This window comes from Micropterus salmoides, unplaced genomic scaffold, assembly GCF_014851395.1.
Source record: "Micropterus salmoides isolate LMB-PRFRI ecotype aquatic unplaced genomic scaffold, ASM1485139v1 Ms_hic_scaffold_6, whole genome shotgun sequence".
Lineage (NCBI taxonomy): Eukaryota > Metazoa > Chordata > Actinopteri > Centrarchiformes > Centrarchidae > Micropterus > Micropterus salmoides.
Genome location: NW_024044348.1, coordinates 25,768,048 through 25,794,195, shown reverse-complemented (window position 1 = coordinate 25,794,195; position 26,148 = coordinate 25,768,048). Strand labels below are relative to the sequence as shown.

General features: G+C 42.0%; 1 protein-coding gene and 1 long non-coding RNA gene across 4 annotated transcripts in view; one reads left to right on the top strand and one right to left on the bottom strand.

Annotated features, from left to right (window-relative positions):
- esrrga (estrogen-related receptor gamma a) overlaps nt 1-17,309 on the top strand; it is a 69,393-nt gene extending 52,084 nt beyond the window's left edge. For 2 of the 3 annotated variants that reach the window (XM_038702037.1, XM_038702038.1), the window contains exons 6-8: nt 6,207-6,313; nt 6,413-6,575; nt 11,423-11,667. In XM_038702037.1, coding sequence (XP_038557965.1) covers nt 6,207-6,313; nt 6,413-6,575; nt 11,423-11,667 — 515 coding nt within the window. Of the gene's footprint in view, nt 1-6,206; nt 6,314-6,412; nt 6,576-11,422 lie in introns of all 3 variants that reach the window. The other variant, XM_038702039.1, reaches the window with a different exon arrangement.
- Nucleotides 15,151-21,257, bottom strand: LOC119890676. The gene is made up of 3 exons (XR_005442274.1): nt 21,170-21,257; nt 17,479-17,685; nt 15,151-15,212 (listed from the first exon to the last, which is right to left on the bottom strand). It is a non-coding gene; the product is annotated as an uncharacterized LOC119890676 (long non-coding RNA).
- Nucleotides 21,258-26,148: the final 4,891 nt, after the last annotated feature.

Here is a 26,148-nt window from a genome sequence, read left to right as displayed (position 1 = left end):
TTTAATGAATTTGAAAATGACTAAAATAGCCTCTCTGATATACAGAGGCAGTCATGTACTTTTGGAATATTTAGTAGGCAAAATGTGGTTGAAGGTACATAATATGACAAAGAAGCCAAATCATTAAAGTGTCTGATAGCACTGGATTCCAAAAGAAAACAACTGTTTGTTATGTAAAACTGGCATTGTGGTTTTATAATCTTTTAGCATTTGGTAATTAGCTGAGCCATAACCCTAACAAAATCTAATAAAACCCTACCACCAGCCAGCCACTCAAATATTATAGGGTGTCCAGATAACCTGTTAGGGAAGTTGCATATACTACATAACCTCAATGTCCCTGATTCAATTAAAGCTTGCAACTTTTGTTGTATGTCATTACCCTGTCATTATTAAGACAAGAATGCCGAAAAAATCATATTTTTTAAAAAAAGGGATGTTCGAATTTTGGAGATTTACACAATAGAAAACATAATGCCCAAGCGCTTTTGGCCTATTCTGTTCAAGCTGCAGTCTCACACTGGGGGTTAAGTTTGGTAGTTGGCTCATTCAGATCAAATGTAGTCCAGCAACACTGATTTGACCCGCTTTTTTGCTGGCAGCACCCTAGCCTTGTACACACATATTCTCACCTGGACACACTCTCTCACACATTTTTGTATTTGCTGTTGAAGAAAAGTATGAGATGGCTGTCTTGAAATTATGATTGTGGCCTCGCTAAAGCTGACCCTGAGCCTGATTGTAAGAAAATACTGTCAGAGAGTCTTCCAATATCAAATCATATTCTATGTAGAGGCTGACACCTGTCATTTAATTATATCAGATGTACTTTGCTTTCACTTACTCTCAGTTTTACTTGTGGACTCCTTTTAAAAACAGACTTCCAGGTGGTTCTAAAATAACACCCAAATATATGCAGAAAGTCTTGTTTTCCACTGCAGTGACATAATGTAAAGACTAGTCATGTGTTAGTAACTGGTACCAGATCAGCATTGCAACCAGTTTTCACACCTATCACATTAATCCTCTCACACACACACACACACACACACACACACACACACACACACACACAGAGAATAGCCTTCTTTGATGCATCAGTTGTTGCAGATGTACATAGGCACTATCATACAAACATTCACAGACTCACATGCACACACAAATAGCTTCACAAATGCCACAATCTGTAAAACACAAGTGCACATGTACTCATAAGCATCACAATCGGCTCTCACTGGTTCCCATTTGCCCTGTAACCACAAGAAAACAAATATAGGCCTCCCGGATATGTGTGTTCACGTGTGTCTGTGTAGCAACTGGGGCATGAGAGAGGGCTATCCTATGTGTGTGTCTGTGCCAGACTGTTGTGCGGTCTCGGGTGTAAACGTGCAGTCAGGACTCATTTGGCAGACAAACAGGCCGCAGGGTGGCTGGGGAATCGACGTGTGTTTGTGTGTGTGTTTGTCTTTATGTGTGTGCCTGACAGAGCAAAGGGAAGCGAAAAAGAAAGAGAGTGCGAGAGCAAGCAGTAGAGGTTAAGTCTGCATGACTGCGCTGCAGCCTCTTTCTGTCAGACCAATATATGGCACATGCACACACACACACACCTACACACACCTTCATAGTTACAAACTGTTTTAGCGGACACACCCAAATAACAGGACACACACACACATCCAACCAAATAGATCATTATGTCATTAACTTGACATCATGAACTCCTTACCTCATCTCAGTCATTATGTACACTAGTGTGTTTATTAAAAACAAAATTAATATCCACAGTGTCTCCTAAAAATTAAGTTTTTATGCTACTAAATTAGCAGGTTTGTGTCCTGAGCCACCTTAACTCACTCACTTATTCATCATCAACCGATTATCCTGCGTATGGGGTCACAGGGGGCTGGACCCAATCCCAGCTGACATCATGAACATTTTGCTGCTCTGTAGATTTGTTCATTAAATGTTTTCTCATTATGTGAATAAACGATGTATCTAGGCAGCATTACATTGCTTTAAAGTGTCTGTTGCAAATTTGTTGTGCATGACAGTCAATTTTAGGGGACATGGTTTCAGGGCCACATAGTCACATTAGAGAAAAGGTGAGCACAGAAGAGGAGCGGTGACAGACAGATGATAAGAGGCTGCAGAGACTCTCTCTTGGCCTCATTTGAATTACGCTAGAAAATATTTGGGTTTGGACATTTCACGTAGACAGTGAATGAAGACTTCCCTGCACCAAATGTTTAGAATATACAGTATACCATACTTGGTGTTTAGTTAACACTGATAAAGAAAAAAAAAACACATGGCTCAACTTGCAGGTCATGTCCTATAGCAATTTTCTCCTCTTTAAAATTTATGTTACTATGTTTATCAAAGCTTTGAACTTTATTTCCTTGTACACTACTGTACATTCAGCTCAGCCCACCATCACCACAGCAAACAGCACACGAGTTAACGGCATCCACACATACACAAACACAGACACAAACACAGACACAAACACACTCCCACACACAGCATGAGATGCCTTATCAACAATGGGCAGAAAGGAAACGTAATTAGAGCCAAATAAGGAACCTTCTTTTGTCAAGTGAAATCACAGGTATGAAAGAAAGGTCTCCACCCCTCCCAGCACCACCACCATCTCTCCTTCTAACACTTCTCCACCTTTTACTTTCTTCTCTCCTCCATCTTACTCTTTCTCGTGCTCTCTTTCCCTCTCCATCAATACCTCTCTCTCTCTCCATCATCAGCACTAAATTCCCATTGATGTTTCTTTTCTTCTGCTGTATCGATCGCTTGCATGAGAGGTAGGGGAGGAAGGGAAGAAGGGAGAGATGGCGTTATCTGTTAATTAATTTGTCCTGAAGCTGGCCGCCTATTAATCAGACAGATAAGAGGCATTGGATGGCTGAACAGCGCAGACAGGCGGGTAGGGAGGGGAGGGGGTCGGAGAGGCGCACACATAAACACACAGATAGAGACGCACAGGCAGAGTTTCACAGAAACATGTATGGGAATGTATGCATATATAAGAAATACAAACATGCTAATAAAACAACAAGCCAGCACACTCACACTACATTTATGTATTTTAGGTCCAAATACACAACATAAGCATAAATATACTCACAAAAGCACACAAACTGCTTTCACACTCATTTACACACACAAACACACACACACACACAAACCACATCCTGATAAAAATCACTGATGTACCTCAATAAGAAAAGCCAGCTCAATAAATTAATCACAGGGGTTTTAATTATTGGTGTTTCCTTTGTGTGTGTGTGTGTGTGTGTTTGTGCATGTGTGTGCTTGTTGCGTGTAATTAGGAGGGAGATGTGTTTTATGGGAGGTATGTGCAAACCCTATTATTAATATATAGCTAGTCATGCAGATGTGTTCTGGATGACTGTGTATGCATGGTTGTGTGTGTGTGTGTGTGTGTTCCTGCCTGTATGCATTTTCAGTTTGTGTTCCTCTATTAGTCTGCATGCACATGCATAAACCTACAACTGTGTGTTTGCCTGTATAAGAGAGCAAACGTGTTTCTATATCTAACACTATAAAACACTACATACACTAAACACTATATACCTGCATGAACAATATGTACATATGCAAGTGTGTGTATTGTGTATGTGTGTGTGCTGTCCATGAAATGTGTGTGTGTGTGTGTGTGTGTGTGTGTGTGTGTGTGTGTGTGTGTGTGTGTGTGTGTGTGTGTGTGTGTGTGTGTGTGTGTGTGTGTGTGTGTGCGCCCACTTCTTGAGCCATGTGTGCCCTGGATCAAATTCCGCCAGAGGGATGTGTCTGAATTGATTGAACCCTCCGCACTGCTTCCAATTCCAGAGCGCTGGAAACACACACGCAGAGACAAGTTAAAACACACAACCAGTGACACCATTAAATGATATTAACCCCTCACTCGTGCTTTCTTCTCTTCACTTGACCCCGGGGTTTGAACAGATCCAATAAGTGTGTGTTAAATTTAGTCATGCCCATGCTTATTTCCCCTGCCCACGATGAGTGGTGAAGTCTTAAAGACCCCCTAAAGACATCTGAGATATGTGTGTATGTGTATGTGTATGTACGTGTGTGTGTGTGTGTGTGTGTGTGTGTCTGTGTGTCTGTGTGAATGAAGACCCCCTTAAGAAATTCACCTCTAATCCCTTCTGATGATTTCATTAAGTAGAAGAAGACACTGCCAGTTGGCAACGATACTGCTCCCTTCACTGTGCTGTGCGTCTGTGTGCGTGTGTGTGTGTGTGTGTGTGTGTGTGTGTGGTGTATCAATCATACACTTTTGGATTCCTTCCAGTGTGTTTCTATGCATTTATGTCTATGCATATGTGATACTGTGTGTGTGTGTGTTGGAGATGTTAACAGTTGTAGATAGAATGAATTAGAGCACATTACAAACAACAATAGCCTGCAACCTGGACATAATGAGACGCCTGCCATTACCCATCAACGCACTGTGAGATAAGAGCCCCAAACACACATGCACATACACATAAACAGACCAATGCGCACACACTGTCACGCATCTACCATCTCACGAGGAGGCACATTGCAGCAGATGTTGTTGTAGAAATATCTTCCTTCTCATCTGCCTGCTTCTCCTGGCAGGATGTTCCTCTCAAACACACACACACACACATACACATTGGAGGGCTGCAGTGAGGTCTGACAGGTGTGCTCACATGGGCCACTGTCTTTGCCTTTCCTATGAAGGCTTGCACACACACAAAAATGCACACATAGGCAGACAGGCAGGTGTGAATGGACAGGTGTGTGAGGAGAGGACAGCTGTGAGGAAAGGTGTGAGTGGGCAGGTGTTCCATTAAAGAGATAGACAGACAGAAATAGAAAGACAGACAGTGAGAGACAACAAGCAACAGTGCATTTAAGTAAGAATGTAATCCAAATATATGAAATGAAAAAGCAAAAATATTGCAAACAAAATGATAGTACAAAAAACAGAGACATTGAGTATAAAATGTAAAGAACAGTCTAAAACAGACCAAACAATCAAAAGGCAGCGAGCAAAAATGTACAAAATAGAGAGACCCAGACAGACAGGACATACAGACAGAGATGTATCAAGATGGATGGGAAAAATGTGAAGGCCGAATCAGACACACAGATGGTCAGTTGTAGACAGACGCTTACAGATAGAAAGGCCTGGATTGCGATTGGAGAGACAGACAGATATAGACGTAGGCAAATAGAAAGACATGGATTGACACTGGAGAAAGCAGGAGTTTTGAGGCCATAGCAGCAATTAGTGTGTGTGTTTGAGCGGTGCAGCAGCGATGGCCAACATTGATCCATGGAGGTTGTGTCAGGGGGAGATAAGGCCTGCCTTTCCCCAGAGAATAGCCCTGGGCACAGGGGAGAGAGGAGGAGGAGGAGGAGGAGGAGGACTCCGGTCAGCTGGATGGATGGAGGGTGGGCAGGGAGGGAAGGGGGACAGCTGATCTTGACCCTCGCACTAGCTTGTCTTCATTTCCTTTGTTTCTCCTTAGTTTTACTTTTAAATGTCAATTAATTTACTTTACCAGCATGGCTGTTTTTTACAAACAGCATCTATATCACAAATGTTATTTGAAGTTGTCAATTTCAAATAACGTGTTTTAAAAAAACACATCTTTAAAAGAACAAGCCAGCATGTATTTCCTGTTTTTCCCACATACAGCGTAACAGAGTGCTTATCCTTCTACTGCACGGCGTTGCCCTCAGCAACAGGATACTTTTTTGGCTCATTTTATTTGTATATTTGACATGTCAGGAATCAATCTAATGAAACATTTGGGGGGAGCCTTCTTAGAGGAAGACCATCAACATGACTGTGGTGTGAGTGAAGGCTAAGCAGATTTCATTATTTTGCATGTTTAGATACTTATAACTTGAAAAAAAAAATGTACTTGTGTACATCTAAGGAAACATTAAAATGTTTTTAACAACTTTTGTGGTCAAATATATATTTAAAACATTTTGTTTTGTTATGCAGTCAGGCCAGTTTTCATTCTCATTCAATTCTCCAAAAAAGTTTGGAGAAGTAAAGAGGCCAGATTGTTCTTTGTGATGTGTGATGTAAATTAAATTTATTTTATTAATTTGTCTCTCAACTGTTTTTAAAATTAACAATCCTCTTTCTTGCTTATCTTCTCTGTCTCAACCATCCTCAGGTTTCTCTACGCTGTCTTTGGCAGACCAGATGAGTCTACTGCAGAGTGCATGGATGGAGATCTTGATCCTACGTGTTGTCTACCGCTCACTGTCCTTTGAAGATAAGGTTAGTGTCTTTGGCTTTGTGTTTGCTTCTCGCTCTAATGAAATAAAGAGACACACAGGTTTATTTGCAACCTTTCCACTTCTCTGTGCTTCTCTTTAGTTGGTGTATGCTGAGGACTACATAATGGACGAGGACCAGTCGAAGCTAGCTGGACTTCTTGACCTGAACAATGCAATCCTTCAGCTGGTCAAGAAATACAAAACTATGAAACTAGAGAAGGAGGAATTTGTCACTCTCAAGGCTATTGCTTTGGCTAACTCAGGTTTGAAATTCTTCACTCTCAGCTGATGTTTTTGTCTGCAACTGTTTCTGTCTGTGTGTTTGTGAACACACGACTGGTGGAGAAAGACTTAACCCTGGCAATCTCCAGTCTCACGGGACTTATTTAAACTGAACCATCAAAGGACGGATTTCAATACTCCACATCCAAACACACACACGAAGTTGTCAAACTTCCCACTTTTACTGTTAAAGCCACACACAGTTTTCTCGTTATGCTCTTATAGTCGCACAGTCAGACCAAAACCACCATACAAACACACACGCATCTTCAACCTGAAGCCCACCTCCCATACCCAAACAAAGTGGCGATTCTTTTTACAATTAGCATAGTCGTCTCTTCAGATGCCTGTTAAATAAGGTGAAATCATTAGAACCCAAAGTCTGTCGATAAAGCCCCCTCTCTGATGTGTCCAGCTGCATCGACAGCTGACTGACACGCACGCACACACACACGCTTTCTCACAGACGCACATACACACACACGCGCCTTCTTCCTCCCATGACCCGTCTTTTGAACTTTGTCTTGGAAGCTGGCCAGCTCTTCAGTACTCTTTAATTACAAGGGGGGAGCTGTCAATACAATGTGTTTAAATGGGAGAATGCAATGGGAGAGCTTTGAATAGGGAGGGAGGGGCCTTTTGTTCCGATTCTGCCACTATCAACATACACGCACATTTGCCAACACACACAAACACACACAAATACACTCAAGCTTTTTCTCAAGTACGCCCCTTTTATCTCTCTGACATATACATACACACACTCAAACATATGAGATTAGCGTGTTCTTAAATGTGAAGCACTGAAAAATGTTTGTTCACACACATACAGTACATACTGTCATGCACATGCAGAAAATATTGACATGTTTTCCTGTGGGCTATGTGTGACAATCAATCTCTTGGCTCTGCCTATATGTGTGTGTGTGTGTGTGTGTGTGTGTGTGTGTGTGTGTGTGTTGCTGGCTGGTTCTGCTGGCTGGACAACCGTGTTGATGATCATGATGATGATTTAGATGAGTTACTTGGCAAAAAGGTGTTACCTTAGCCTTTGTTACTTCTAAGATTTCTATTGGCCTGGACGGGTTGGCAGGTCCGGTAGCGAGAGAAAGAGTAGCTTAAACTTTGGTGCATCATATTTCAAAAGCATAAATGAACAAGCAAATTTAAAAGTAACATACACAGATGTATTAGGTGCACCTGTATAAGCTATTGCAATCCAAAACAACATTGTAATTGATGATGTTCAGTTATTGTTGTCACTGTGTCAGAAGGGCCAACTAACAAGTGTTTTCTTGATTAATCAGTAAATCTTACGGTCCATTAAATGTCAGAAAATACTTGAAAATGCCCAAAGAATACCAATGTGACATCTTCACATTGCTTGTTTTGGCTGATCAACAAATAAAAATCAAAGATGTTTATTCTGTAAAGATATAAAACAGAGAAAAAAATTTAAAAAATTAATCAGTTATCAAAATGGTTGCCAGCTGATTTTCTGTAGATTGAATAATTGATAAAACAACATCATCATTCAATCATTTAAGCTCTAGATCCAACTCTCTGGTCAGTTAGTGGTGGTGTTGCTGTACATTATTATATTACTGTCAGGCTTAAGACATATGATGTGCTGGAAAGGTAGATGACTAACTGACTAAATGTCAAACTAGAATATATATATTTTATTCTGCAGTTATAAATTGCAGTTGCTAACATTTTGTGGAGATGAAATGTCTTGCCAGCACATTCAATTGAAAGAATATCCAGATAAATTCAGAGAGTAATTATCTATCAGAAGCTGACCCCACTGTTGACAAAACTCATTTGAAATAGTCATCCTTTTAACTGATTGACATCAGAACAGCTGACACCCAAAAAGAATTTTGCATCATTGCTCCAGACTTTCTAACTGCTCTTCAAGACAACAGAATGCTAGCATTAGCATTTTGAAGGGCATTGACACTAATTAATTCACAGGATGCTAATCGTCTGCATTAATGAAGCCCAGCCTTAAGAAATGTTAGCAAACGTGCCCCACATGTAAAGACAGCTAAACTAGCCATGGGAAACAGGAGGCACGTGTGTACGTCCGTGCGTTCATTTATGTGCGTGTGTGCATTGTGAGTTCTATGTTAACATGTGTGTTTTAACAGCCTTATGTGCTCGTGCTCATTAACGTCTGCTGTTTTACTTGTGAGTGTACTGCGGGTCACAGCACAGGCAGCAGCCATGTCTACCATTCTAAATACTAAACACACAAGATTAATCAAAAACAATGTGAAACTCATTAAACTTAATTTTAACTTATGGACATTATAAGCTGTGCATCACGTAATTACTTATTAGCAAACAAAAAATAAAGAGGAGAAGAGGATTCTGCCACCATCAATACACATACGCCAACACACACACACACAAATACACACACTCTTTTTCTCAAATATGCCGGACTGTTAGAAAGTTTTTTTTAATTGTGATAGACAGTAAAACTCATTTATTAGTACATTCAATACGTTTATTATGAGTAATAGAGAATAGTGAACACTGTACAAAGTTTATATTAGATATCATTGAACAGGAGACATTGCATAAGTGGCAGTTAAATATATATATATATATATATATATATATATATTAATTATATATATGTGCTGAAAATGTTGTCATTGAAAATAATGAAAGAACATTTTAGAAATATGAGCAAAACAACAACAACTTGCAAAACAGAGGTCTGCAAAACAGAAGTTTATATTGTATGTACATTGTGTTTTAGGTTTTTGTATGAACAAAAATGTAAATAATAATCCAACTCACTAAGATATGTTTTCCCCCTCCATGCTGCTTTCCACTGAGCAAAACATCATTAAGCAGCAAAGTATGAAAATAAATCCAGATGAGTGGATCACCCACTCTTATTTAAACCTGGAAAAAGTAGAACATTTGAGAACCGATAGAAGCTGAGTTTTCTATTGATCTGTATAGAATCCAACCCACTGACTAGTCTGGACCTGCATACTGATACATGCATTACGCTCTATAGATCCAACACTGTGTAAGTGTGTACATCAATGTGTATGTCTCTGTTTTCACAACATTTTATGTTGAATTTATTTTGTCTGCGCAGAATAATTTTTATGTTTTACTTGCCATTAAATTTCTGTTTTTCTAAGTTCACATTTTCTTTGCAGAAGTTTGTTAGTATGTACATGTGCTTGTATTCAACCTCTGTGCATCTGGATGGTGTGAGCGTGTGTTTGTGAAAGAAGTATACTGTGAAAAGTATTGGATGTATCACAAGTCAGTATCCTATGATAAAGGCTGACAAAAAGGCAGACAATAACCCCTCACAAAATAGGATCACATTTAATATTCTATAATTGAATCACTCGGGTCCATTCAACAGACACACACAGTAACGCTCAGACACATCAGCACTTTCCCACAGAAACATCCAACCTTTCAAACGCAGAGGAATTTGTGCTGCTTAGTCTTTACACCTCTGTCGTTTGACATGTTGCTATCAAATACACAACCACCCCCAAAAGATATAGTGAAGATAGTAAAATGTAAAGGTTTTTTTTGAAAGCTCCATGAAGTTTGTGTGTGTGTGTGTGTGTGTGTGTGTTTGTCTGTCTGTCTTTTTATTTATGAAATATTTTTAAAAAATTAATCTGTATACATACTGTGCACTCATAGGTCTCATCTCCTTTGCAGATCAGGTGTATGGTGTAGTGGCCTATCAATAGTTGCCTTGTGATTATTATTTAACATGCATGTAGTCATTGATCGGAGACATTGATCGGAGGTTGGGAGCTAAAGGCCAGCTCACATTAAGACTTTGCCTCCCTAAGGGGCAATATGGAGCATTATCATTGAGGGACATTCTCAGCCTCTACTGCCACATATGCTGAAACACACCTTGCATGCCAGCTCAAAGAGAGATTACAGATGTGTGTAGCGAAATACTTGCACACACACACACACACACACACACTCTCTCTCTCTCTCTCTCAGGTGTTCCTGCATCTCTCCATCATTCTACAAGTCTATCTCTTTTTTTCTCCGCCCACTCATCTCTTTGTCTGTCCATTCATCACACCCACAGATCCACTCTTTAAAGACAGCCCCTGAATTTAAAGCCCCATTCCCGGATTTAGCTTTAGCTAGAAAATGTGGGTTTGAAAACTACATTACAAAGCAGTGTTATAATTTACTGGTGTTGAATATAAAATATGATATTAATAATAATAATTATAGTAGATTATTAGCATAATTCTCTGGTTTCACTGGTATATGTGCAGATGCAAATGTAGAGAAGTATTTTGCACGTCACAATCACATTTCACTTGGAATTTCCACCCTTGAGTTGTGGCTTTCAGCAGCCTCCCTGCACTGACTGAGTCTGTTTGGATTTTGGATTGAATCTTTAGTACCTGTCCCCTTTGCAGCACTGAGCAATAACACAACAGACAGAGGTGGGGAAAGGGACTGACAAAGACACATACTGTTATAAACATTATCTGAGAGAGCAGTGAGAGCTTTCTACACTGAAAAACTTGCCTGCCTCTATTGCTGGAAACGCAGAAAAATACGCATTTCAGTCAGTCGAAGAGTTCACTACACGCTAGGAGTCTGATGCCAAAAAATCAACCCATAACCCCCTATTTTTCTTTTATTGATATGTTGCATATAAGATGTATATGAAGCATATAATAATATAAATGTAATGTCAAGATTTAGATCTGTGGACAACATTGGATGTGGAAATCAATTTTTTTTTATTCACATTTGAATTTTAGTCATGTATTTCCTTTCCTTCTCTCTCCAGACTCAATGCACATTGAAGATGTGGATGCAGTGCAGAAGCTCCAAGATGTGCTCCACGAGGCCCTGCAGGACTACGAGGCTGCCCAGCACCAGGAGGATCCCCGCCGGGCGGGCAAGCTGCTCATGACCCTCCCCTTGCTCCGTCAGACCTCCACCAAGGCTGTGCAGCACTTCTACAGCATCAAGCAGGACGGCAAAGTCCCAATGCACAAACTCTTCCTGGAGCTGCTGGAAGCCAAGGTCTGAGGACGGGGGAATTGATAGAAGGACAGCTAGACACCGCTCTGAACCACTTGAGCTTCAACTCAAACTCTCACTTTGAATGACCTCTTGCTCTTTTACACACACACACTCTTACACACACGCACACACAGAAATATGTCCCTGAAGTATGTCTGCTGACACATCCCCATATGAATAAGCAAGTAACCTAAACCTCTTACCTGAACCCTAAACCTCCACCGTCTTTGACAAAAGGGTGCTCACTTGACCTTTTGTTTTGGGGAAGATGCTGATAGACTGACATGACCCCCCTATTACAAAGGGAAGATGATATTTCCTTTTCAAACTATTAACAATCACCTAACTGTTACCACAGTGGTCCGAACACTGACGATGGCAAAACTCTTACGCATTTAATAACGATTAAGGTGTTATTAATGACAAACGCTTAAATGAGGACACATTTAAAAGAAACTGAAAACTCTTCATTTTAGTCCTGAGAGACTGTAAGACTGCACTCGTGTCTCCTTTTCCCTCCCTATTTCCCCCAACAGAGATTTTTTAAGTGTTCAAGAAGAAAACGAGTGGAGAAAAAAATGAACACTAAAGAAGTATTAATGACATCTGTTGACAAATTACATGTACTATGAAATTTGGATGGATGGACAGAAAGAAAAGAAGAGGAGATTTGCCCTGCCAAAGAATGGAGCTCATCCATTCAGAGGATGCCAGCAAACTTTACTGTCATAACCCAAAACTGTTTCTGGTTTGATCTACCAGTGGTTTTCAATGCTGGGCCTCAAGAGTACTGCTGGTTTTCTGTTATTTAAATTCATTTGTGGTGATTATGAAAACCAGCAGGGCTCAAGAGTACAAGTACCTGGATTGGAAAGCACTGCTGTAAACACTTTCTGGTTCTCCCTAAATTCAGCTCCTGGTTTCCCATGACTCCCCGACTTCAATTACAACTTTACTATTTGTTGCATTTATTGAGGATCAGTGACCATGGCCTCCCAAACCTGTCAGTATTACCATAGCATTAGTGTTTGCACACTTGATGTGGCTGAAAATGCTTTCAAATATTCAAAGTACTTGAGATGTGATTGATTGACAGAGTTTATAAGTAAAATTTGACTCTAATAAGACTTGATATATCAAGAATGGTTCCTGCTTGGCCAGCTGGTAGATGTAAGCTCAGTCCACAGTCTCCGTGACGCTACTTATCCTGTCAAACATTCGGCTTGTGATTGGACATCTGTTTGAAACATTTCCAGCCGCTTAGTGGCCAGGTTTGTTGCTCTCCACACACAAGTCAGTAGACGTTTCAGTCTGTCAATGTGCCATTATGGATAGTCCAGCCCCGCTCAATAACCCAAACTCCCAAAACTGCAAAGTGTCACGTCAGTACTACCCTCCTTGCGTCGTTGCATTCACAAATTCCAGCTCATCTCTTGCGTCAGTACAGAGATGTTTTTGTGATTCATTGAGGGATGATGAGGGAGCTTCAGTCACTCAACGCAATACAAACCAGAAGGAAAGGTGTGCTGACAAAACTGACTGAAGAACAACTATTGTTGCTTTCAAACTCCTTATTTTATTCTTGATTTCTATCTTGAAAATAATCTTAGCAATGATACCAGTATTAGGGTTGTAAATAACTGTCATCCTGTATATGACATATAACACGGCTTTGTTTTTGTTATTAATATTGTCTTCTTAAAACTGAATCAATCAATATGTCTTTCCTTTTTTCTATCAGCTTGACCACTTTCAGCGATTATCATATATATATAAATATAACAAGTAATAATGTATTAACAAATCAGCGTTTATCTTAGAAAACTCTGAGCAATAGTGGTTTTTAAAGGAGGGGTTTGTGCATATGGACTAAGTCTGCAATATTAACATTAATGTGCCAGTCTTAAATTTGGGAGAGAGAGAGAGGATGGGGATTTGAGGAGAGTTTGTAGCTTCTCCTTCTCTCTGTGTAACTTGCCATAAGCTATTAGATAACAGTCAATATTTCCTTTGTTATAGACAATTAGGCAGGAACCAATATGGACCAGAAATGTGAGGATGAGATATTAATGTCACATAAAAGCTGTGTGAAGAATGGTTGTTGTGAGGGTTGAAGATGTAACACAAGCAGCTAAAAACTAAAAGATCCAACTTACAGTTTGCAATTATCACATGATTCTGATGTTTGCACCATTCTTGTGACCAGGCTCTTTTTGCTGGCACAGGAGAGAGTTCTTTGTTTAAAATCCACTGTTTAATCCACAGTTTTTGTGCTTGAGGTGTATGTTTTTTCAGCCGTGTGGTCGAGTGCGGGGACCATCAGAATAACCTGAATTAATCTGGATCTGTGCTGAGGGAAATGGTACTAAATGCAAAAACAAAACATCCCCATAAAAAAAGCACAACACTGACAGTTTCACGCTAGCTCACTCTTCCACCTCTTGTTATCAATTTTAAAGGAAATGGTTGTAATGGTAAAAATGAACAGCGCTTCCAATAAAAATAATAAAATCTAAATTGATAAAAATGTATAACCATTACAAGATGTTTTTCTAATATTCATGCCTTTGTTTTGTAGTTTCTGTCTACCAATTTGTGTTGTACTTAAAATCTACAATGAAACCTGCATTTTAAGTGGACATACAGAGGTCTCATCAAATAGCAGTTTTGAAAATATACCTAAATTAATTAAACCCATAACCACAAGGACTTTACGTGCTGATTTTGTTGTAGTGACAACATCTAAAAGTTGCCTGTTTAATTAAATTGGAGTGTTTCGGGGCAAGAAATGGAAAGCTGAGCTTACAGGAACCTGTCTGACATCTTACAGTCAAGTGAAGGAACATTCATTTCATTGTTATAGCAAAATTGCATACTGTACAGTTGAACGATCACAGCTTTAACAGGTGAAGGCAGTCGAGGGATTTTTTTATATCATTGTTTATGTAATTTCTAAGCCCGAATAAAAATGCCATAATGTGTAATCTAGACGGTGTAATCTAATAAAAAATGGCAACTTGTCATAGCTGAGGAGTGCTGCAGTTGAAGTGTAGCTGATCTCTAACATCACACGCTCTGTATCAACATCAGTATTATTAGTAAGAGGTATTTTCTCAGCCTTCTTAAACATTGTATATTGTAAATTATACAGATTATAATTCTAACATAAGACATTTTATTGGAAACAAAATCGAGAAAAAAAAGAAGAAAAAAAAATGTAGTTCAGCCTCGATGTGTGTTTCATGTTTCACTGTTTTTTTTTTTCTGTCAAGAAAAAAAAACCTGTTTCTTTGTTTGTTTTCTCTGTTTTTGTTTAAAAGTCCTTTTTCTGTTTGATCCTTTCCTCCTCTGTTGAGTCCTCTAAAGGAGTTGCTGTGTACTTTTTCTTGTGGTGATTCCCGTTCTTGTGCCGTGTGCTTCTTCTTTAGACAACACAGAGTAGAGTAGAGGCCATGTTGTCTGTCTGTCGGATCAGTCCGCTCGGGGTCTGGGTGCAGGATTCTCTCCCAAGGAACCGGACTGGATATAAGGCTCTTCTTCTAGAAACTTAACTAGAAACACCAAGATCAAAATTACAGTATTCATCTTTACCAAACTATACATAAATAATTAAAATATTTAGTATCTAAATGAAGAAACACCATACAAGTATTTAAAAAGGGATCATTTGTGTAACTTTCCTATAGAATAAACAATATACTGTATATCTTTAGGTTTAAATAACGATGAAATGAAAAGGACATTTGAGTAAGTCAGAACTTTAGGTGACTCTTTTTTTGATAAATCCGCTGTACATAACTGCCTTCCACACAGATCGGCTCAGTCATTATCTTTACTGTTTCAGCAGTCAAAAAGAGAAAATATGAAGATGAAAAACTCCCTCGCCTCCCCATTGTTGTGTCCTGTTTTTCAGCTCATTTCCTGGAAAATATCTTGCTTTACAAAGTAAAAAGTGATCAGACAGGTGACAGTTAGGACTAAAGGTTTTTGTGGGTTAATGGGAAATGTTGAAGAAAAAGCTTGACATGTTAAGTTTGCAAATGCTGTTTCTCCTGCACTCATTATACTGTGGGACATGTTTCTGGTTTGGCCCCAGAATTAAGAACCACAAGGTCAAGTCTCAACGTCCTCTAATGAAGTTGTTATTATACTCATTGTACTTCTTTATACACATTTATAGATTTATAGATTCTGCGCTACAAATAGCATAAATTCAAAGGTCTTAAACATTAATATATAATGTTTTTAAAGAGAAAATATACATACAAATTATTTCACAGATGCATAAGAGATATTTGTAGGTGAAGCCCCTGATGAGTTGAATTTCCTATTTTGATTGTAACTTCAAACACCGTCTCACACCGAGGATGGTATTTCTTGTCTGCTGTACATGAGTCTACAAAGAACATATGAAAGAAAGGTGCTCTTTTCTTACTATTGTTTCTCTTCTGTTAGTTTTTTTATTTATTTGTCAGTTGTCAAACCAATGCTGTGTACTTCTGAACAATTCAACACAATGAAAGATGTTACACATCTCCCTGAGTTGAATCGCCATGGTTTAAAATTGAGTTAAATGTCAAATTCAAGTAATTCTCTGAAAAAGATGGTGAGTTGGGTCCTGCCAAAAATGCTGCCATCTTGATCACCGAATAAAAGCAGGTCTGCTGCTGCTGCTGTTGTTTTTGTACTTCAGATGGCTAAAAGAGAACAAATCTACCAGTTAAAATCTGGAGGGAGATTGTGTGATGCTTTCACAGGTTTTGACACAACTTGCTTTTTTAGTTAAAAAGCAATATTTTAATGACTGTACAATGACGAGACAAGATTTGCACTTGTTTTTGTTGGGTTACACACCCAAATGCTGTTGTGTAGCTATAAAAATTATCCTGAAATTAGTGTTAAAACCGTATAAATGACAACAAACCAAACTGGTATTTTCTGTGAGGAGCGTTGGAAGGACTGTCTGGGTTTTTGCAGAGCCACTGATAAAAAGAGTTTAACCTGGTTGCACTTTGGCCACCATGTTGTTGCCCTCATCTGGAACTCAGATCCTTTAGCTGCGAATACTCTGTATAACAATAATTTAGCTGGGACAGAAGGTTACTTAGACAACAATGGTTGCCCCTGAAATCTGCTAAGGCCAAACTGTGTCTATTTACAGCTCTACAGTGTGTAGTCATTTAGTTGTATTTAATCCCCAAATGTAACTGCCACTTGTGCTGCAGTTAACCCTGCAGTCTGAATTTGCAAATGTGAAGAAAATATTCAAGGGAGAGAGAAAGATGACACATTTGGATACAAAGGAAATTTAATGAGCTGGAGAAGAGTTGTGTACGAGAGAAGACCCTGTAGTGTAATTAAAACATGTCTGTAGATTTTAGATGTGCTTCACATCAGTAAATGAAAAAAAAACAATAATCTGTATATTTTTGTGACGTGTATCATACAAGTGTGCTCCAACAATAATGTCCATTTGTGTAAATGTATTTATTTCACATTGTATATATTGTTCAATGCAAAAAGAGAGACCTATGATTCTGTAACTTAAACTACTATGGGTTGAAACATTACATGTGTTACTCCAGACTATGCCTTTCAGGATTATTACAGTAGAGCAATATCAATTAAAACCAGGCTTCCAGTTTTGACACCTGTCTTTTGTCTCTGATCTTTATACACACTGTGTTGTTTTCCAATATGCGTGTGGTACCAACAATAAACACATCATTTATAAGATCAGTTTGCAGAGCAAAATGCTAGTTTCCCTCAACACTCTACTTATATACACTATATTGCCAAACATTTTGGGTCACCTACCTTTAGGGTTTAATATGGAGTTGGCCCATCCTTTGCAGCTATTACAGCTTCAACTGTTCTGGGAAGGGAACCTTTCCACAAGGTTTAGGAGTGTGTTCAAGGGAATTTCTCTAATTTATCCCAAAGGTGTTCTGTCGGGTTGGGGTCAGGACTCAGTCATGTTCTCCACACCAAACTCGCTCATCCATTCATGTTCAAACAGTCAACCTAGAGGACAAAAACATCAAACATGATTGATAGCAACTGGGACGGTCCGTACAAGGTCAGGAGCACAGGAGGGAAATTTAAACAAGGTGACTGTCCCTCAGCATAGAGCAACAAAACATAACCTTCTAAAGACTCGTCTACAACAGCGGAATTGTCTTTCCCACTCCAACACCGAAACTTCACTGATTGCATGTTTTTTCTATCAAACTCCACTGGTCTTAAACTGGAGTTATCCTGAAAACAAATGCATAAATGTTTGCACAACAAAGAAGGGGCCAAGAAATGTACATGACACATGTCACTTTTATTACAGCCAGGGGCATAGCACAAAATTCTGGACCCTGTGTTATAGGCATTCTCGATAGGCTCATCCCCACATCCATGCCTATTCATTGTAGTATCTCTGTGGGCCCTCCTCCCATGAGGGCCCAGTATACTCCTACCCTAAACCCACCCCTCCCCCCAATCCTATGCCCTTGGTTACAACTTTCAAGTGCTTTATGCATTTTAGTGACTTAAAGGATACTAGAGTTGTGGTTTTCAAGCATGTTTATCATTTATTCTCTAAATGCTCATTTGTCCATCAGTCTTTATTAACTGTATTGTCTTCATGTAAAATAAAATGAAAGAGTACAGTGAATAATAAATGGAAAGAGTGAGCAAAGGTGGAAAAGGGGAAGGACAGGAGGAGGAAAAGGGAAAAGGAAGTGGTAACAGCTTGCTCCGGTGGGTGGCTAACTACTGTCCATTCTGAATGACCAGATCTCCTGCTCTTGCCAAGGGCACTGAACACACACACACAAACACATACACACACTGATGTAAGACATACTGTGTACAGCATTAAAAAGAAGATATACAAAAAAATCATAAACAAGCATAAATAGAAAACAAATCAACAGAGGCTTTGTCATCCTATTACCCTTTCTTTCTCTGATTCTTAAAATTGTGTTTTAAATAATCAGCCTCTGCTCATCTTTACTGTAACGAATTCCTGTTTTCTTTTTTTTTGTTTCAGACATCCCTCTTTCTTGTTGTCTCCCCATCCCTTCAAGTCTCCATTTTTTCTTATACTCTTATTTCATCTAGCTCTGTCAACCTCACTTGCTTCCCTAACCCCTCCTTTTTTATCTCTTTCTTTCTCCCTCTCTGTCTTTCTCTCTCTCCCATAATAGCTACCAGCAGTAAATGGGATGCAGAGACCAGATATTTAATGTAGCAGAGAGCCGTGAAGCGTTTTAAGAAGCCTTTTTCTAACAGGGGGAGCCCTGACCTGCAGGCAAATATTTTTCAACCAGATGACATAAGAAGATATTAGCTGAAAGAGAGCAAGATTTTTATTCTTTTTTTCCCTTCTTCTCTCTTTCCACAATTTCTCTCTCTCTCTTTCTGTTTGGGTTGCTGCCTGCACATACATTTTATTTTACTTGCTTGCCTTTTGGAGTTCATTTATTTTATTTTATCTTTGATTCATTATTATGATACGATAAAAGCTACTTGAGCATTTCAGCTACTGAGGGGCTCTTATCGTTAACCTTGTGGAACGCATGTAAGAGTGGGCTCAACACGCCGCATCACTAATGACCAACTTAACTCGTCTCTTCTCCTCCTCCACCTTCTGGCTTTATCCACATCTCTCCTTCTATCTCTGTCTCTCTCTGAGCGTCTTTCACCCCTTTACTTTGCTATCTCCTTTTTTCCCCCCCCTCATAATCTCCTCCTACTCTATCTGTTTTTTTAACTCATTTTTCAATTTCATAATTCTCAGTATTCAAATTGGTTGTATTTTGTTTTGTATACAAGAAAACAAAATTCAGCATAGATCTATTATACTCTACTCAGCATAACTGATTAATAAATGACATATTTTTGTGACTGTTTAACTTTAGCACTAAAAAGATACATCCCAGATGTCTTACTGTAAATAACTGTGATGAGCTGGGGTTTTCAATGGTTTAAAACTTATAAGGCATCTGATAAGGCATTTTCAGTCACCATAGGCAATTTATCCATAGAAGACCATTATTTTGGGGGTCCCGCAGGGTTAATTTTTCGGCCCCATTTCATTCTCCATTTACATGCATAAAGATTCACTGGTATACCAATGACACACAGTTATAGCTTCCCATAACACCTAATGGCACCATTAGTCAACGCAGTCGTAGAAGCTGCCTTGCAGATATGAAGTGTTGAATGTAACCAATATTTCAACACAACTTAATGAATCCAAATCCAAAGGATACGATCCTTTCTATTCAAATAACTCCATTGCATTCATTTACTGTAAATGAGTTACAATTCCAAAGAAATTTCAGTAACATGTATTCAGATTGATGGACATTTGAGCTTTGATGTACCAGTAGATTCAGGTTTTAACAGCAACCTGTGCACACATGCACCTTTGGTCACTGAAATCAGTTTACAACAAACTACCCTTATCAATATTGTCATGCCCAGGCTCTCTGAAGTAAGCTAGGCAACTTCGTCTGGATGTGGTCAGTGAAAATCTCTTCAAAAGATGAGGAATCTTCTGTTTTTGGAACTTTACTAAACTTTGGCAGTTGATTACTGAACATATAGACATTTATATCAGTGGCGGCAGTTATGCTGGTGGCAGAGATGCTCACAAGTCTCTGAGCTAGAGTCTGAGTCAAGTCTCAAGTCTCTTGCGGTTGAATGTTGTATCACCTGCTGCGTTCAATCCTGGCTGCTTATAAAACTGCATAGTTATAAGGAATTCTGTAACTGTAACCTGTTTTTCACTTATAGAGCACAACCATGTAATGTGCAATGCAATAAATGACAGCCTATTAACTACTGTAAGTCAACACACCCCCAGACTCTCAAACCCAGTGTAAGGTTAACTAATGTTAAATAAAACTGTAACGTTACATGATCAACAATAAAACATGTAATCTGTTTACAGCCAACATTAATAATTAACATGATGTCAGCCAGCAGGACGTAAATTATTATGTTACCACCACAAGTTTGGCAAGCAAACAAACACGCATTCATCTTTTCATAATGAACGAAAGTCGGAGTTAACCTCCTGTAGGTTGTAGCCTACGGTGTGCGACTCAAACAAAAGTCCCCATCTAACTCATCTAACTTTTCTCTTCGTATCTCTCTATCCACAACAGGCAACATGGTATTTCTAATGGGGAGAGGGGAACTGACTTACAGTATATTCTTAGGAGTGGCAAAGACAGGTACTGGGCACACCTTCAGCGTGGTTTTTAGACATCTAGGGCCCCGCGGTCAAGTTAGCAATTACAAATTTGCAATGTCCGGTCAAGTTAGCAATATTAAACACGCAACTTCAGGTTAGACTTTCAAAATAAAATATGTGATTAACATTAAGTGAAATGGTCACAGTTTGGTTAGGTTTAAGAAAAGATCATGGTTAGGGTTAAAATAAGTACATCTGTTAAATAAGCTATGTAAGTAACGTACATTAAATAATATTACTTACCAAAGTTACCAAAGTTACGTAGCATACGGTAAGTTAAAAAGAATCTGTTGTGGTGGCAGCCGGGCTGACGGTGAGTGTCCTGGTTTTCTCTCTTTTTGTATGCGATTCTGTTTTTTCCCTGGTTTTCTGCCTGCCTCCCTGTGTGTGTGCTCCTTCTCTCTCTCTCCCTCTGCTCCTGAGCCCAGCCAACGACCCGCACCTGCACCTCGTCAGCCACCTCCTCTGCCTGCCACACCTGCCAGCAATCAACTCCATCTCTGCCAGTACTTCTACCCCGGTTCTCCAGTTAACCCCTGCTTGATCGTTGCAGCTCCTAACCCGGTGCCTCTTGATCCTTCGAGCCCTTATTTAACCTGCGTGATCTGTTTCCCTGTCCTTGTTTTTTCCTCAGTCACTAATCCTGTTTGTCTGTCTGTCTCTCCCCAAGTTCACTCACCTTCATCCTCTGCCAAGTCGGCTGGGCTCGCTCACCTGCCCTCTCCCTTTGGACTCCCCCCACGGCGTCCTCCCAGTTCTCCCGTGCCTCCTCTCTTCCTCGGCTCCAGTGTCCCCCGGCTCTCTGGTCTCAGTCTCCTCGGTTCCCCGTGCCTGTGTTTCCCCGGCATCCACCTCTCCCTCAACTCCAGTCCCTCAACCCCTTTTTTCCCTCAATAAAACCTGTCTATCTTGAGCGCTGCGTTTGGGTCCTATCTGTCCATACCATAACAGAACGATCAAGCCAACATGGACCCAGCACACTCGCCCTCACCCCCCCTCGCTGACTCCACCGAGTTTGTGGACAGGCTCCTAGCCTTCCTTAAGCTGAGGGGCCTGTGGGAGAGAGCCATCAGCGACAGCCTTAGGGAGGCTTTTCTTGCCAGGGCCCGACAGTTTTTGGTAGCGGAAGCTCGTTTGAGGGCTCTTATCCCCCCTTCGGATGCTAGCTTCCTCCACGCCTTATCCCCTCCGCCTGCGAAGGAGTCCCCGAGCATGTCCCTGCATCTGGGCAGTTATCTCGGCCTGCGCTCTGCGATCATTGGACCGGAGAGGGACCCGGCGGACATTAGCCCTTCCCCAGAGGACCTGTGCCAGGTGAGGACCATCATGGACAATCTCCTTTGGGACTTAAGGGCTGAGGGTTGGCACGAGAGGCTGGACGTGCTAGCCCGCTTTGAGAAGGCTCTGGGCCAACAACCGTGCCTACTGAGTGCTCCTGGTATGGCTGGGCTGGTTTGGGAGGTGGGTCGCCTCAAAGGATTCTTGCTATTGGCTCTGAATTCCCCCAGTGCTCCTCATGCTGGGCTTAGCATGGGGCCTGCGAGCCCCCAGCCTGTCCTTCCTGATCCCCGGCCTGCTAGTGCCACTAGCCCCCAGCCTGTCCCTTGGCCTGCTAGCGCCGCTAGCCTCCAGCTTGTCCCTCCTGATCCCCAGCCGGCTAGCCCCCAGTCTGGTCCTGATCCCCAGCCCGCTAGCACCGTTGGCCCCCAGCCTGTGCCGTAGCCTGCTAGCGCCGCTAGCCTCCAGCCTGTCCCTCCTGATCCCCGGCCGGCCAGCCCCCAGTCTGGTCCTGATCCCCAGTCTGCTAGCGCCGCTAGCCTCCAGCCTCTCCCTCTTGATCCCTGGCCCCTTAGGGCCACTAGCCCCCATACCATGTTGGGGGACCGACCGACGTCAGCCCCGTCGGTGGTCCCGCCAACCCCTGCTCCTCGTGCCCTGTTGGCGGACCGACTGGCCTCAATTCCGCCGGTGGTGCGGCCGACTCCTGCCCCTCGTGCCCTGTTGGCGGATCGATCGACATCAGCCCCGTCGGTGGTCCGTCCAACCCCTGCTCCTCGCACCAAGGCCCTCAGCCCAGCAGGAACCAGGGACGGGACCCTGGTTCCTAGTGATGGTGAGATGAAGCTTCATGAAGCATTGAAGCTTTCCATACAATTGATTCACTCATGGTCCGAAGCTTCATGGTGCTTCATTTGCTTTACTGTGCCATCTAGTGGACAATAAATGTAAAACAGGCAGAGTGATTATAATAGCGCCATGGCTTTTGTGAGTGAAGCTTTGAACTGAATAAACTCATGTATGTTGTTTGTCATGCCGATACATAAATGATAAACTTATTAATATGGTGTCTGTCTTTAGGATACAATGATAGGGTCAAAGGGAATGTGGAAACAACAGAGAGGGTTATGATGTGAATGTGTTGTTTGGTTTGTGACTTTAGATAACATTTAAAAGAGACAACATTTATTCATTTTTATTTTTCCACAATGCTGGGCTTCAGGCGGTTTCTTCTTTTGGAGATGATTTTACCTGCTTTAGAACATTATTATTAGGGTAATATGGGGTAAGATGCCCCAGTTTTATTCTTACAAAAACCACTATGTCAAAAAAAATCTTCTAGCTACCGCAAGTCTAACTGTACAAAAAATGTTCTGTTTCATCACAATTTTTGATAAAATTATCTGTAGATACAATCTAATTGTGTTCAATTAAAATCTGAAATAAAATTAAAAAGTCCAGAAAATGTTAGTGAGCGTCCATTGTATTTTGCTGCTCCTTTTTGGAATCACACACCAAACCCACGAACCATTTCCTGAATCAGTCAAGTGGTACGGCCGGCTCGCGAGGCTTCGAACGTCACCACATACGTCACCAACACAAGCCTCAATACGCGCTTCACAAAAATCACCCTGGATTACTCGACATGCGCTTCGAAGCCTCGATACGGAGGGACACATCACTACTGATTCCCCATGCTGCTGTCTCGCTGCCGGCCTTCAGCCCAACCCCCTGGACTCCGGAGAGGTCTCGCCAGGCTCCCCGGCCTCCGGAGAGGTCTCGCCCTCATCCTAGTCGCCCCTTAGCCCGACCTCCGGTTACCACTAGAGCCGGTTACCAATTCTCCATCGGCCTCCTGGAGCCTACGGCCCTCCCCGTCGACCCTCGGCTTGGCCCCCTGTGGACCTCAGCTCAGGTTCTTGACCTCCTGACCTTCCCGGTTCCCTCTCTGCCCAGCCTCCGGGCCGTCCACCTCAGGTCTCATGTTCCCTCTCCACCCTGCGCATGGGAAGCCCGCCTCAGGACCCTTGTTCCCTCTTTGCCCTGCCTCCGAGCCGTCCTCCTGAGGTCTCATGTTCCCTCTCCGCCCTGCCCCTGGGAAGTCCGCCTCAGGTCTCATGTTCCCTCTCCACCCTGCCCCTGGAAAGCCCGCCTCAGGACCCTTGTTCCCTCTTTGCCCTGCCTCCGAGCCGTCCTCCTGAGGTCTCATGTTCCCTTTCTATCCTGCCCCTGGGATGTCCGTCCGAGGCTACTTGCCCCATCTCGGTCCCACCATCGGGCCACCCGCTTGAGTTCCCTTGTTCCCCTGCTTTTGCCCCTGGGCTGCCCCCTGAACTCCCTAGTTCCCTTGCTCCGCTCTCGGGACGCCTGCCTGAACTCCCTGGTCCCTCTGCCCTGCCCTCAGGCACCCTCTCTGGCCCTATTCCCTCGGTTCTGCCCTGCCCGTCCCCCTGACCCTTCCCAGCCCTGTCCCCCTCTCTGAAGCTTCTGTGTCCCGTTTAGTTTTGGACCCTGGACCCCCACCAGCCGGACCCCAGTGCGATTTCCTCCCCCTGACGGACTTCTGCCAAGCCCTGCCCAGCCAAATGGGAGGTCCGCCGGGAGGTGTCCGTTGAGGAGGGGGCCCTGTTGTGGTGGCAGCCGGGCTGACGGTGAGTGTCCTGGTTTTCTCTTTTGTATGTGATTCTGTTTTTTCTCTGGTTTTCTCTGTACTCTGCCTGCCTCCCTGTGTGTGCGCTCTCTCTCTCTCTCTCTCCCTCTGCTCCTGAGCCAAGCCAACGACCCGCACCTGCACCTCGTCAGCCACCTCCTCTGCCTGCCACACCTGCCAGCAATCAACTCCATCTCTGCCAGTACTTCTACCCCGATTCTCCAGTCAACCCCTGCTTTATCGTTGTAGCTCCTAACCCGGTGCCTCTTGATCCTTCGAGCCCTTATTTAATCTGCGTGATCTGTTTCCCTGTCCTTGGTTTTTCCTCAGTCACTAATCCTGTTTGTCTGTCTGTCTCTCCCCAGGTTCACTCACCTTCATCCTCTGCCAAGTCGGCTGGGCACGCTCACCTGCCCTCTATCTTTGGACTCCCCCCACGGCGTCCTCCCAGTTCTCCCGTGCCTCCTGTCTTCCTCGGCCCCAGTGTCCCCCGGCTCTCTGGTCTCAGTCTCCTCGGTTCCCCGTGCCTGTGTTTCCCCGGCATCCACCTCTCCCTCAACTCCAGTACCTCAGCCCCTTTTTTCCCCAATAAAACCTGTCTATCCTGAGCGCTGCGTTTGGGTCCTATCTGTCCATACCATAACAGAATCAGTGTTATTTGTTTCACCAGGGAAATGAACACCAGTCTCCTAGGTGTAAGCCCAGTGTCTGACCCATCCAACCACCCACACACTCATGTCTATCGCAGGGGAGTCAAGCTCCTTGTAGCTCACCCCCTATTTTGATTAAAACTGACAATTTACTAAAGTTGGCAGCATCTACTCTAAATGTGTACAGAACCTGCATGGCCACAGCTCTGTATGTATACATGATTCTGTTACTGCACTTGCTTGTAATGGTGTTTATTTTCGTTTTTGTAATGTAATTGTTTTTATTACATACTTGCTTCCTGTTGCCAATAGGTGGTACTATGACATTGCATGATTAATGTCACATAGGTGTGTTCAGGGCAAGACTCTTATCAAACAGGTTTGGTAGAGATCTGAGCATGTACGTTGAAGTTATAACAACGTCCTGTTTAATGACGAAGCGTCGATATTCCTGTTGCCAGTAGGTGGCGCTATGACTTTGACTGAATATTGGCGCTAGTATGGTCAAAAATCTAAATTTTTTGATACAAATTGATTCTGAATATTTCAAACGGTTTTAATATTAATTTTCCACAGTATCAATCCTGAAAATATGCTTCTCTTCTCCCCAACAGCAAGCTGATACACACACCGCTGCAGTGCTCACCCAGCCC